The sequence below is a fragment of the Clarias gariepinus genome, chromosome 6 (assembly GCF_024256425.1).
Source record: "Clarias gariepinus isolate MV-2021 ecotype Netherlands chromosome 6, CGAR_prim_01v2, whole genome shotgun sequence".
Lineage (NCBI taxonomy): Eukaryota > Metazoa > Chordata > Actinopteri > Siluriformes > Clariidae > Clarias > Clarias gariepinus.
In genome coordinates, this window is record NC_071105.1 from 17,918,988 (window position 1) to 17,933,991 (window position 15,004).

General features: G+C 42.4%; 1 protein-coding gene across 1 annotated transcript; it reads right to left on the reverse strand.

Moving 5' to 3' along the window:
• Positions 1–1,091: 1,091 nt before the first annotated feature.
• Positions 1,092–7,391, reverse strand: ip6k2a (inositol hexakisphosphate kinase 2a). Its single transcript, XM_053498969.1, has 5 exons — positions 6,799–7,391; positions 4,663–4,876; positions 3,790–3,962; positions 3,368–3,543; positions 1,092–2,496 (listed from the first exon to the last, which is right to left on the reverse strand). The coding sequence occupies exons 1-5, from the start codon at positions 7,007–7,009 to the stop codon at positions 1,924–1,926; spliced, it is 1,347 nt and encodes a 448-aa protein (XP_053354944.1). The 5' UTR covers positions 7,010–7,391; the 3' UTR covers positions 1,092–1,923.
• Positions 7,392–15,004: the final 7,613 nt, after the last annotated feature.

Here is a 15,004-nt window from a genome sequence, read left to right on the forward strand (position 1 = left end):
AGGACGGTACAAGGGTAGGTCCAAATTATCTGTATTCTGGCTGTAGAATTTCTTTAAGTTAACTTTTAACTTTTTAATACAAATACAAAAGACAAATACATTGGAACCTTGAAATGCAAATAACTAAATCTGCAAGTGTTTTGCAAGACGAGCCAATTTTTTAAATAAATTGATAGAACTTGACGTGGTCTTCTGCTGTCGTAGCCCATTTACCCTAAAGTTCATTGTGTTGTCCATTCCAAGATCTTTTTCTCTTCACCACAGTTGTAAGGAGTGTTTATTTGAGTACTATGGACTTTGTCAGCTCAAAACAGTCTGGTCATTCTCCTCGGAGCTCTCTCAACAAGGCGTTAAAGCCTGCAGATTCTCCGCTCACAGGATTGTGATTGTGTTTGTCACATCGGCGTTAACTCTAAGAACTGTTGTGTGAAAAACCCAGAGGATTAACGGTTTATAAAATAAGTCCATATGGCACCAACAACCCTGCTAACTGAAATCATACTTTTCACATTTTGATGTTTGATGTGAAGCTCTTGATCTGTATGTGATTCTGCTCACTATGATGCTGCCACATAATTGGTTGATTGGACAACTGCATAGATGAGGTGGACTTATTAAAACCACTTACTCACTGTCGTCATTACCGCTTAATCCTGTATTTAGGGTCACGGGGAGACTGGAGACTATCCCAGGAGACTTAGGGCACAAGGTGGAGTACACCCTGGACAGGGTGCCAATCCATCACAGGGCACACAGACATACACACACTCATTCACACACTATTCTAATAAATTTATAATTTGAGAACACCAATCAACCTAAACTACATGGCTTTGGAATGAGGGAGGAAACCGGAGTACCCGGCAGAAACTCACCAAGCATGCTAACCACTACACCACCATGCAACCTTTATTAAAATCAATCAATCAAATTGACTTATTAAAGTCAATCAATATATCTGTGACCCTTACAGTAGCGTTGTGCTATAAGCAATGTATTCATTTGAATTACATTTCAACCTACATGGATCAACACTGCTTCAAAACAAAAAGACCATGTATTGGCTGCATAATAAAAAAGGCACCAAGTCACACTTTTAACAAAAGCAGTTTTATTTTTTTCCCTCCAACATACTGTTGACAGAACAGGTACAGTATTTGAACATCTCAAATACTATTATTATAATAACCATTATAACAGTAATAACGTGGAATGTAGCTTTCATGTCACCATTTTTTACGTTTTTTAGTTTATATAAGAAATACAGTATGTCAAATAAATAAAGCTCTATTATAGTCTCAGTGTGGCTCTACTGCTTACTCGAATATAGTTTTCTCTTTACAGTGGAAAAAGCAAGAGTGGTCATTTCATAATAAAAAATTGACCTTTCTCCACCTTCTGCTCGTGCTCATCACAGAGTACGAGCAAATAACCGAGTGCAATCTGTAGCGCTACATCTTTCTTCTGGAATGACAATCAGATTCTCAGATTCTCGCTTGCTTACACTTTTTTGTTGGTTATTTGCTGTAAATTCATTTAGAAAACGTGGGGACGTAAAACGTTTAACAGTGCATCGGGGCAAGGTGAGGAGTCAGTTGCCAAGTCAAGTAAACAAATCACTCTCATGTCTTCAGTCATCTCTCCTTTCAATCCTTTTTAAACTTTTCTAAACAAACAAAAAAAAGAAAACCAACATAAGACAAGAGCGAGCCAGCTAATCTTGCAGCTTCATTAAATGTCCCTTTATGGGCACCAGATGGCTCAAAAGAAAAAATTCAAGAAAGAGCTGTGAGAATTTAAAAAAAAAAAAAGAGAGACGATGACATTTGACAGAGATTGACACTGGTAAACTCTCTGCTTTCGCACCATATGCAGTCTGGTTCTATATTTTGTGTATTAATATTGCACATAAAAAGGCCCAGCTCAATCAGCACTGTGGTCCTCTAACTGAGAGATAATAGTTATGAGGTTCTGGAGGCCAAAAATGTATCCTGTGTCCTGGCCCTCGTGCACGACACTGTCCTCCCTGTAGTGCCGGCATGTGGTGTGGGCGAAGTCAATCATTCGCACATCCACCACTGGCCTGGAGTTCCCACTGCTGCTGTTAGCACCACTGCTAGCACCACAACTGCTGCTCCCACTCGCTCCTACAGTGCCGTGCGGAAACCCAAATGCTCCTCGCTCCTCCTCTTCCTCCTCCTCTTCCTCTTCTCCCTCTTCCTCAGAGAGGGTGTCCTCTGTAGAGCGACGTGAGCATGGCGGGTCTCCATCATAGATAATGAGAAGTGAGCTGGAGTAGAAGCGGTAACTCTCGCACGCCTCCAGGGCGGCCTGCATTTCTCGGAGTCGCCGTAAAACAGGGGAGAGGAGCTCGTGTCGCAATCTCTGCCCATCATGGAAGAATTGGAACAGAGCCTCCTTAAAACCAGCCAATGTCAGTTTGCGTCCTTGATACTTGTTCATGAACATGAGCTGACCAGAGTCAGCCTGGTAGACCTGCAGAAAAGAAGGCTGGCATTACTACACCACTAAAGTTATCAATTATGCAGACTGAGAATATATTTTCTCAAATTACCCTACATCATGTAGCCATCAGCAGCTCTAATTACATTCATAAAGTGGGCTCCAAAAGCACATAGGATTTCATATCTTGCAAATGTAATATTCTGGACACCTTTAACCCTCATACTTGAATACAAGCAAATTTGACACTGACCACATGAACTCCTTTGCATAAAAGCTCAGAGTTGCCTCATGCTTAATGTCTTCTATAGAAACATATGGCCTTACAATGCTTATATTGACTTTATCTAAAATCCATCCTAATATTTTGCTCAAACATGTCCACGTCAGCTCAAATCCACACCATCTTTTGGCAAAAAGAAAACCCCACTAAATTAGAGACGGGAAAAATTGAGTTATGCATCATTGTTCTTTTATGTAGCAATTCACTGTATCTGCAACCTGACCCAAAAACTAATATTATATATATATATATATATATATATATATACATACACACACACACACATTTTAGATGGCAAAATGTTGCTGTTTCTCTATAATCCTGCAGGTGGCGTGGTCACATAGTGACCATAGAATTTAGAATTTCTGCAGAACCGTCAAAGGAAAAATCAAACCTCGAATCAAAACCTCAGTATTTACTGTAGTTATTAACAGTAAAATTGTTTAAGTAAATTGAAAAATAATTAATAATAGAAGCATGTTCACTAGCGCTCTCAGACTTTTGAAACCCACTGTATACATTAATATACAAGTATACAGAAAAAAATTTTGCGGCCCAAATGTAGTCCTCTCTTTGAATGTTCTGCTATTATACAGTGTGAGGAGTTAAGTGGAAGCTTACCTGCATGCCACACAGACGGACCCCGATGCTGGCCGATGTGCTCTGCTGGCACTTGCGGATCTGCATGGCTTTCTTTTCCTCAGAAGCATCATCACCATGCTGCCGTGTACCCATCTTCAGATCCAAAACACATGGCATCTTGTGACTCCATGTCAGGTTCTCCAACAGGATAAACTCTGTGAGAGGGCTGGGTCAAGGAAAATCTTATAACAATTACCTAGCCTGAAACTGTACAGACCTATAAACATTTTACGACTAAAAAAATTAAATCACCTTCATTTACAGTGTTCAGTCCATACAGTGAAATACTAAATTTTTACGAATCAAATCTACACAGAAATTTTAATATGCCTCCCACACAAAGAGACAGAACTAAAAAAGAAACTACACTGCTACAGCTGTCTTTAGCAGTTAAAGGATACTGTATTGGTTGCGGTGCTTGGCATTCTCTTTCATCCTTTGCAGATGTTGCTGGTGGCACTTGAGGCTCCAGGGGTTGTGCTTGAGCTGTGGTGCAGCAGCATTACTCCTCTCCAAGCTATAGTACAGCACCTCAGCCTGCTGGAACCACTCCAGCTCTTCTTCACGCTTCAGACTAAATACACACAAACAAAGGAAAATACTTAACTGCTAAAATGTTTACACTACAAACCATACAAAGCCATTAAGAACATAAACATGATCACACACTGCAACCAACTGATAGAAATAGCATTTTAATTTGTGAAATATTGCACAGAAATGTAAATTGGAAATGTTTCAACACATAAAGCTTGTATATTGCATTGCCCTGCTGCCATATACAGTATACTGTATATAATTAATAAGGGCATAAGGGGATATGCATTTCACTGCATATCGTACTGTGTATGACTGTGTATGTGATAAATAAAATTTGAATTTTATAAATTAATAATAACGGTATGAATGAGTAGGTACACAGATGTTCCTAATAAATTCTCAGAGAATGCACATGCAAAACTCAAACATAATAATGTGGAAAATTACCTACTCGATTATCAAATTGAGTTATGAGATAGTGAGGTTGAGTTGAACAGACTTCTATAACACAGGGATCTACATGAATTTTCAAATACAGAAGGTACCATCCTAGAAAAATGTATCCAGCTCGACTTGCTACACTTAATTCTTATGTTGATGACAATATTTAAATATGACCATAGCACAACACATACTATGCAGGGATTTCATGCTTGCTATTTTCATTTTATTTTTTTAAAGTAAAGAATGATATGATCTGCTTCACCATAGTTTCCCTGTAAATGCCTCCTCACCTCTTGTCTTTGTCCTTGCGCGAGTGTCTGGCTCTTTCCTTGCTATAGCCTTCATTGTCCAGCAGCATTTTATTCGACCACTTCATCTTATTCTTAGGTTCTAGGTCCGATGAGGGATCCACATTTTCTAGATCACCCAGGTCACTGTGCAGCGGGTAGGCAATGAGACACAAGTTACCCTCCTCATCCTCCTCGAAGCTCACCGACACCACCCCTAAAGGAAGAGGGAAAGGAAAGAGAGAGAAGTTACTTTCAAGAACTAGACAAAAACACTTCATTTTATTAGAACATAGTCAGACTTCCCAGCTCAAAAATAGGCAGACTGGGAAATCTTGAGCCATCTTACCCACTCCACTCTTTTTTATGTTCTTACAAGCTTTCCAGCGTTTTACAAAAGTTACAGAGCCGTCTGCACAGCCCTCGGCTAACCTGATAGAGATCAGACAGGTCCACAACACAGACAACGGGAGAGAGATGTGTGCAGAAAACAGCGGTACAAAGAGAGAGAGAGAGAGAGAGAGAGAGAGGAAAAAACCACACAGGAACAAAGAGACCTGGGTTGGGGGTTGGGGGGAGGAACAAAAGCTACCAAACAGATGTAGTTTCATCTGACTAAAGGTAATAAACATTTTCTCCATCAAAAGGATTAACACGTGATAGTGAATTTAAACCAGTAAGAAAGGACTCAAGGCAGGAAACTTGAAAACCAAATTATTTATTAAATCAATCTCAACCAAGAAGATCAAGTACATAATTGTTCACAAAAAGAAAAAAAAATAAAACCTGCTACAGAAATCCAAAATAGCCACAAACAACGAAAATCACATTTAAAAGACAAGAATGATTTTTTTTTTTTTTTTTTACGCACAGGGAATTTCTTATTTTTTTTGTACAATAATACCCATTGTTCATATAAAATGGCTGAATAAAAGACTTTAAGAAAAAAAGAAATCTATATTAGAGAAAGTATATCGATTTTTACAGAGTGCATTACAACAGACAATTTTATAAAGTCTTATAGAGAAGGGCAGCCCAAAGCCAATTACTGTACATTTCCCAGCTCTTGCTGCTTCTCTAACCTTTGCATCACCATTCTAACCAGTCCAGTGCTTTAACTTAAGCCCTGTAAGTTTAAATGTTACACATAAAACGTTACAGGACCACTTGAGAGACATAGACAACCAGAGAATTATAGTGAAATGTACAATAGATTTTTAAACTATGGCAATAGTTACACAATCCTCAGATCATTACAGCAAGAAGACACAGATACAGCTGAATATACGTTTTTCCAAACAACCATAATTGTGCTATACATTCAGAAAATGATGTACAACAGCAGAAGACAAAGATAGGAAGTGAAAGCTGTAACGTAAGCTGCATGATTGAGAACAGTCAGATCTCGAGGCAGAGACGCACAGAATATAATGCACAATATGTGTGCATGAGTGAAGCTGTGTCAGCGTATGACGACTGAAAATGTCATGTCTAGTCTTACTATATACATACACACATTTTATTTATATATATATATATATATATATATATATATACATATATATATAATTTCTTAATCGAATGCTTGTCTTGGTACTCAAGCTTATTAGATTTGCATGCTGTAAGGCTCACCAAACTTAATTAATCTCGATCCAAGTGAACTCATTCTCTCTCTCACACACACAAATGTCAACTTCTGCACTACATGTCAGACAGGAAACCGGTTGGCATTTAACAGTTGACTACAGCGCCTTCACGTGGAAAGGGACCTTTAACTCCATCTGCACGTATACATTTACTTCACATCTTTAAAGAATAAACAACAACTACTACGCAGTCAAGAATAAAATAAACAAGCAAAACCATAGGAAAGCACTGTCCCGTTACACGAGAATGAGCTCAATGATAGAGGGACGTCCAAACGCGCTTAATAAATGTACCGTACTAAACGGTACACCAGTTAATAAACACTTATTTACGTTGTTAATCACTATTTATTGCGGTTTCGTTGATTCTCCTTAACACCGTGACATGCGGTTAATAAGGACACACTCTGAGACAGAAGCAGAAGGCAAAGAGAAAAAAACAGGCCACACGCTAGTCAGTTAGCTGGCTAGCTAGCCGAATCTGGCTGCTTACCTCGGTACTGCGGAGTGAACTTGCGCATGGTCGCTGGGAGGCTCTTGTAGAACTGGTGCTCCCGCGGGATGAGCGGCTTGCAGATGGTCTGCTCACCGAAGCGCAGCACGCACGAGTGGCCGCCCACCTGGTGCACGAAGGGCTCAAGGAGCACCCCCTTCCCCAAAGCCATCGGCTGCTCTGGCTCCATCCCCTCGATGGCTGGGCTCATCCTCCGCGGGCATTAAGACTCCGCGGGACGCGAGCAGACCCGGGGACACGACAGCCAAGAATGACACAGACACAAACACCGACAGAGAGAGAGGGATAATGCTGTCTTGTCTCTCTATCGGTCCGTCTGTCGTCCTTTCGGCTCGCGCTGTCGTTTGTTCTCCCTGACACAACAAAACAGGAAGGAGGAGGAAAACAGAAACAGACCCAAATAACGACAAAACGGAGTGCTTTCTTAACTGTCTTACTATTTACACGCCACCTGTTTAACGCTTTTTAAAGTAATTATTATTATTGTGGTTGTTTTAAGCGTTCTAGTTGATAACACATAAAATAACCGAAAGCTCTAAGAGCTGTGAATCCGCTCTCACAGCTCGGCTCAGTCGCTATGACACTGCGTAGCGCTGCGCTCGACAAATAAAAACGTAACGGGCGAAGACTGGCCCCTCCTCCGAAACAAGCCGACCAATCAGAGTCCAGGTAGAGTGTTCGAGCGTACAGCAGCTGAGAGAGCAGCAAGCGAACAAAGGGAGGTAGAAAGAGGAAGAGTGGGGGAGGGAGGAGGAAGAGGAAGAGAAAGCGGTATAGAAACTGCACGAGGGAGATACTCAGCTGTTTTTCTGGTGCAACCAGCGGCAATTTAAATGGAAGGGAACTGAAACATTGCAGATAAACGAAAAAATCTGGAGTAGGCACAAGGAGATTGGGAAAATAAACACTTTTGGCCCTTTAAATTATGTATCTCCAGAAACAGGACAGGACAAAATGAATAACTCATTACTCTGCTATGCTTTTAGGACCTTTTGCTGTCATGGTCCACTTGTCCCCTTTGTAAGGAACAGTTACTACAAAAACAAAGTTATTCTGTACGGGCCAATTGGGGGTCTCTGAACTGTTTTATGAGTAGAATATATATATATATATATATATATATATATATATATATATATATATTACTTGTGCTAAATGGGCATCCCTGCCAAGGACTACTGAACCATTCTGGAGGACCATGTGCACCCAACGGTATAAAAATTGTATCCGGAAGGCGGTGCCATGTATGATGATAAACCAATACACACAGCAAGACTGGTAACGGAGTGGTATAATGAAAATGAAAGTGAAGTTAAACATCTCCTATCATCTCCCATCTACCTTACCAATGAATTATTGTGGTGTTTCAGTATCATTGTCCAACCCCTGTATATACATATATATATATATATATATATATATATATATATATAAAGGGATGTCTTTTAGGAGCACAGTATTTACAGGACACTTCCCAAGGCTTATGGAATCTATTCCAAGGCACATAAACACCTTACTAAGTTTCTAGATTTCCTTTTACAATTTTTTTTTTTAAATCTGTCTATAGATGCATTTTAATGTGTATAACTTATCAGCCTACTTGCTACCTTGTCTCTTAGTTGAAAGAGATGTGGGTGGTGGATCTTTTTATGCACAGTATGCCAGTATTGTGACAGTAGCAACGTATCTATTTGTGCTGTGCTGATATGGGTGTATCAATCAGTTCACCATTGCTATACATTGAAGATGAAGCCATGGAGATCATCACCCATTTTATTCGATGCATCCTGTGTGTAATTACTTTTTAAACTGTCCTGTCAGTATCTGGATTAGTACATGGCACTTTAACTATTTTCAGCCTAGTAGTGAAAATAAGGTTATCAAAAAATCTTAGCAAAACTAAGTGTGTGAAATCACACTCACCAGCACCACACACAATAAAATGGTACTACCATGTTGGTGTTACTGCTGTGCTGGGAATAAGTGGCAGTCTTATGGCAGCCCCTTCCTTTTTAGGAATTAGGTATACTGTAGGTGCAAGTGTGGTGGGCTTGAGGATAAAGATAGCTGAAGGCAAAGAGATAAGTAGGTGTGAATGTAGTGTATATATATATGTCAGACAGCATGACTTTCATCTCTCTAATCCCACATGCTGGAATTCAGAAATAAGAGCGGTAAACCTGGGTGTAAAGTGTGTAAAGTAGTGTAAAATTGTTAATGATCTGAAATTGTTGCTTGCTTTGGTTTTAACAGTACTTTACAAACACTAGTAAAGACCTAATTCAGTGTCATTGCATTCAGTACAGTGTCATTTAAAACACGACAATCTAATTAATATCAATGTAATTTAAAATGGATCTTTGAAATAGTCTAATAACCTACATAATCTCTCATACCCTCTATTATAGCAGTAAAAATTTTCTGGTAGTCTCACCAGCACCATATTGACATTTTCAAATGAGGTTAAAAAATTGAATGAGTTAACTAGAACACATTTCTGATGTAAAAACATGCTAACATAACTGTACCTTCTAAAAAAAAAGGTTTATATATGGGTGCATGTTAACTCAGCTTGTGACCAGCAACATAATCACAAACTTAATAAACTTGTTAACTAGCCAAAAAAAGAGCCCAAACAAGGAGCAATTCTTAAAATTGCATTCCTTCTAGCTTTGCACATAGCTGTTGGGTGTGGTGTGGTATTTGGGTTGTAGGTTCATTAGAAAAATGTACACTTCTAAGGAGATGGAGCTACAAGTGTTGCTGGAACCGGCATTGCAGCAGGTGTCGTTCCTTATTGAAGGAAGAAGAGGACACTGGCTTTAACCTGTCGAATAACTTCGGTAATATTTTCCAGGATTTTAACAGGCAAAATTAGTCCTTTCAAGAGTTCTGGGATGCCAGCGCAACACTCACCACCTTTTAATTTAATCTAGAAATCTAAGACTATATTAATTATTGAATTTGTATGAAGATGATACATGCATGTATGGATACACCGTTCATTATGATTATGTGTCAGCTAAGGCAGTTGGACTCAAGGGCAGTTTGACTTATCTTTAATAAACTTGGCAAGCCAAATGGGCACGGGTATCAGAATCGTAAATATTAGCTTGGCAATGAACAAACAACATGGACAAGACAAAACAGTATTAGGAAACCTTATAGAGGACCAGGATAAAAAACAGGGATCAATAACAGTAAATAAAGACTTGGTAACAACAGGCAATAAACACTGACCACTTTCCCTGTATCATATTCCCAGATTTGTATTTTCCTTTGCAAAGTCTATTCTTATTTACATTTTTGTATATATTATTCTTTTTTTAGATAATCTTTTTGTAAATTTTATGCTTATTTTATTGTTTACTTAAAGCTTCTATTTTTAGTATGGATTTAATTATTTATTCATTTATTAAAAAAGATATTTGACAAGGTGAGGCAGTTGTAAAAATCACGTCACTGCATGTCATTCTGTGTATGGGTGTGTGTCACAATTTAAAATTAAATTTGTACTTTGCAGTGTGAGTGTGTGTACACTAAGTGTCCTTATACACCAATCAGTCATAACATTAACACTACTGCCAGGACAAATGAATAACACTGATAATCAATATGCCATTAAACTGGTGACAGGATTGTTTGCACCTAAAGCTGACTCATGCCCGCGGGGACCTAAGGCCATCCATCCATCCATCTATCCATCCATCCATCCATCTATCCATCCATCCATCCATCCATCCATCCATCCATCCATCCATCCATCTATCTATCTATCTATCTAAGAGCATTTGTGGGGGAACCTACTGGGTGTGTGTTGTGGCACCACAGTCAGACAGCATGCTTTTAATCTCACTAATACCACATGCTGGAATTCAGAAATAAGAGCAGTACACCTGGGTACAGACTAGTGTGAAATTGTTAATGATCTTAAATTGCTTGCTTTGGTTTTACAGTTTTTCTCAGTCGCTTTGGTACGTTTCTCAGAACACTATTAACATTTGCACAGCAGTTAGTGCATTTCTCAAAACAATTAGTGCAAACTGCAAAACCTAGTGGATAGCCTGCAAAAGCACGTCACATGCTCAAAACTGATAATCCATTCCTCAAAAGCAAGTATTCATGTCAATGAAACTATCAGTGCCATCAAAATGAAAAGTCTTGACACCATCTTTATGAACAAGATAGTCAAATGGCTTTGTCATGTTTTCACTATGACAGTTTATAATTTCAGTGTTTTCCATTGCAAAAATATTTGGTGACACCTGAAAATGCTCAAGACAGCACTATGCCCTACTTGTACAGCCATTTGAAATGTGCAGTAAAGTTACTGTACTATGGGAGTTTTGGGAGTAACTGAGACACTGAATACAGTGTCTCAGTACGTAAATACGTACGTTTTACATTTTTACTGTATAGAAGTGTATGTAATTCTACAGCATTTTGCAAAAGAAAAATATGCTACAGTCACTTGTTTACTGTAGAATACATGTAAACATAAAATCACCCTTTTGGTAGAGCTGTGCACAAATGTGAACAATATACAGTACATGTAACAGTAGATGCAGTATTGTAAACTAAAATTTCACACACCTCCTCATGAGTGACAGCTGAAATTCACCTGAGATCAATTGTTCAATTTAGGAGACATTTCCAGGAAAAAATGATAAAGAAAGGTATAGAATTTGCTTGACAGATGACTAATATTTGACATTTGATAACTAGTTCAACAATTTTGTGTGTAATGACTCAAGCAATGAAAGAAAGACTATTAGTTTTATTGAGAACGACTATTCAGCATCCATAAGTATAATTAATTTTGACTGACATGACATAAGCAAATGGAAATGTCAAAAAAAAGCAGAGAAATGTATGAAAGCAACTGATACATGTCCAAAATCATTTGCAGTTTGTTCAGAGAAAGGAGAAATTGGTACTATGATGTGCACAAATGACTAAATGTTGTGGAGGTTGAACTAATAGTTATGAGAATTTTAATTCTGATCTGAGAAACGCACCAAAGCGACTGAGAAAAACTGTAACAGTACTTTACAAACACTAGTAAAGACCTAATTCAGTGTCATTGCATTCAGTACTGTCACACACACCCGTTCCGCGACCGGCACTAGGACCCGGAAGTAGTACGGTCGCGAAACAGGAAGCATAAAAGGAGCCAAGATGGCGCCTCACACTCGCTCAGTCATTGAGTTTCGCCCATGTTGGTCCAGATTGTCCGTCAGCCAAATCGTGAGTACTCATTTTCTTGGGTTTGCTTTCTGATCCGAGTGTGTGTTTATAGGACGCGGGTTAAATTTGTGTTTTTCCCTTGCTTCCCTTGTGTGAGAGTCCTTAGATAAAATCGCGTGGTTATCCTGCCTATTCGCTTACTTCCGCGTTTGGGTTTACCATCCACGCTACAAAGGGCTAACTGCTAGTGCTAAAGTCTTCCGATCATCCAGGTTAGTTCGTGACAGAATGACTGAGCGCCAAGCGGTAAACCCAGCGGATTATGCGCGCATCTGCGACGTGGTAGATCAGCACGCCGCGCTGATCAATCAGCTGAACGGAGAGCTTGCTACTCTGCGCCGGAGCGTCCAAGACGTCGCGGCCTTGCGCCGCGAGGTGGCGGAGCTTCGGCGGGAGAACGCAGCCCTTCGCGAGGCGGTTGCTAGCGCGGCTAACCGGCCTCCCGTCGCGGCCGCCGCAGCTCCGCCCACCGCCCCCCCCCCCCCCCCCCCCCCTTCTCCACCCTCTGATGTTTTCCTTGCTTTACCGGACAAGTGGGATGGCACAGACGGGAGATGCAGTGTGTTTCTAACTGCCCTCGATCTCGTGTTTGAGTTTAATGCCACCAAATACTCCACGGATCGAATGCGCATTGCTCTCCTCGTCTCACTGCTATCAGGGCAGGCAGCTGAGTGGGCCACGGCAGTTCTTCGTTCCGATTCAGATACCGCCCATTCATACAATGAGTTCACTCGCCAGTTAAAGCTTACTTTTGAACACCCTGTGGGCGAGGTGGAGACCGACACGAAACTGTACCATCTGCGGCAGGGTGGATTGTCCGTGAGCCGTTACACCGCGGATTTCCGTACTCTGGCAGTGCAAACTGCCTGGGGAGACGCCGTGCTCCGGACATCATACTACGAGGGACTGGCTCCTAGGATTAAAGACGAGCTAGCCGGACGAGAGCTCCCCGCCACACTGGAGGGATTGATTCAGCTCGCCCTCCGGATCGACCAGCGCCTACTCTCTCGCCCGAAGCCAGCCCCCAGAACCCTGCCGCCAACACCCACCTTCGCCCACGCCACTGCACGACCACCGACCACCTTCACTTACACCACCCACGGGGATGTCGGATCTCCACCTCCTGCCGTGGTTGACACCGGAGCCGGGGAACCCATGCAAGTAGAACGCGCCTCCCTAACCGTGGCCGAGCGTGAACGCCGTTTTCGGGAGGGACTGTGCGCCTATTGTGGGTAGGCGGCGCACCACCGAGCAATCTGTCCTCTTCGCCCGGGAAACGCGCAGGCCCGGTGAGGAGGGAGAAAGACATACCGGGCCCCCTCCAACTCTCCTCCACGACCACTGACACCATCCCTCGTCTCACGGTTAAGGTAATCCTCCAATTTGGTCACAAACGGGTCAGAAAGACCGCGTTCATCGATCTCGTCACCTCCTCTCATCCTCAGACACCCTTGGCTACTTCAACACGACCCCCTCATCTCCTGGACACAGAACCGGATCTTACAATGGGGGCCGACCTGCACCGAACTGTGCCTACAGGCATCGGCTGGGACATGTTCTAGGGAGTCCGAGGCCCCCGACGTCGACATCAACGCCATCCCCACCACCTACCGGGACCTGGCTGAAGTGTTCTGCAAGAAGCGCGCCACAAACCTACCTCCTTACCGCTCCTACGACCTCGCCATAGACCTTCAGCCGGGCGCCGTTCCCCCCCGCGGCCATCTTTACTCTTTATCTTCCACCAAGACGCAGGCGATGGAGGAGTATGTAGCCAATGCACTGCGTCAGGGTACCATCCGACCCTCCTCCTCGCCTGCTGCCGCGGGTTTTTTCTTCGTGAAGAAAAAAGGCGGGGAACTTCGCCCCTGTGTCGACTATCGGGGGCTTAACAACATCACCATAAAGAATCGTTATCCATTGCCTCTTACCAACTCAGCCCTGGACGCCCTCTCTGGTGCCACCATTTTCACTAAGTTGGACCTTAGGAGCGCCTACAACTTGGTGCGCATCAGAGAGGGTGATGAGTGGAAGACGGCCTTTATCACCCCCAACGGACACTACGAGAGCTTGGTGATCCCTTTCGTCCTCTGTAACGCCCCCGCCGCCTTCCAACACTTCATCAACGATGTCCTCCGGGACATGTTGGGGCGGTGGGTGTTTGTCTACTTGGATGACATCCTAATCTATTCACGCACCGTCGACGAGCACGTCCAACACGTCAGGGCAGTTCTTAAGAGATTGCTCGCTCACCAGCTGTACTGTGAGTTGGAAAAGTGCGCTTTTCACGAGCGCTCCACCACGGTCCTGGGTTTCGTCATCTCGCCCCAGGGTGTGGCCATGGACCCGCAGAAACTGGAGGCTGTGCGTCATTGGCCCCTACCCAAGACCCTCAAGCAGCTTCAACGGTTTCTCGGGTTTGCGAACTTCTACCGTCGCTTCATCCGGGACTACAGTACAGTTGCAGCACCCCTAACTGCCCTGACCCGTCCATCTTCTCATCACTTCACCCTCAACTCCACCGCCATCTCTGCTTTCCAGAAACTCTGCCACCGATTCACCACCGCACCAATTCTTCTCCATCCAGATGCCAGCCAACCCTTCGTTGTAGAGGTGGACGCCTCGGATGTGGGCGCCGGGGCTGTTCTCTCGCAGCGAGGTCCAGACCAGAAACTACACCCATGTAGTTTCTTCTCCAAAAAGTTTGACACCACTCAGCAGTGATACGGGGTAAGGAACCACAAGCTGCTGGCCATAAAATGGGCTTTGGAGGAATGGCGTCACTGGCTCCAGGGCGCCAGGGAGCCGTTCATTGTCTGGACCGATCACCAGAACCTTATCACCATCCGAAACATGAAACAACTCAACCCCAGACAGGCGCGGTGGGCCTTATTTTTTGAACAATTTGATTTCCACCTTTCCTACCGCCCGGGGTCCAAGA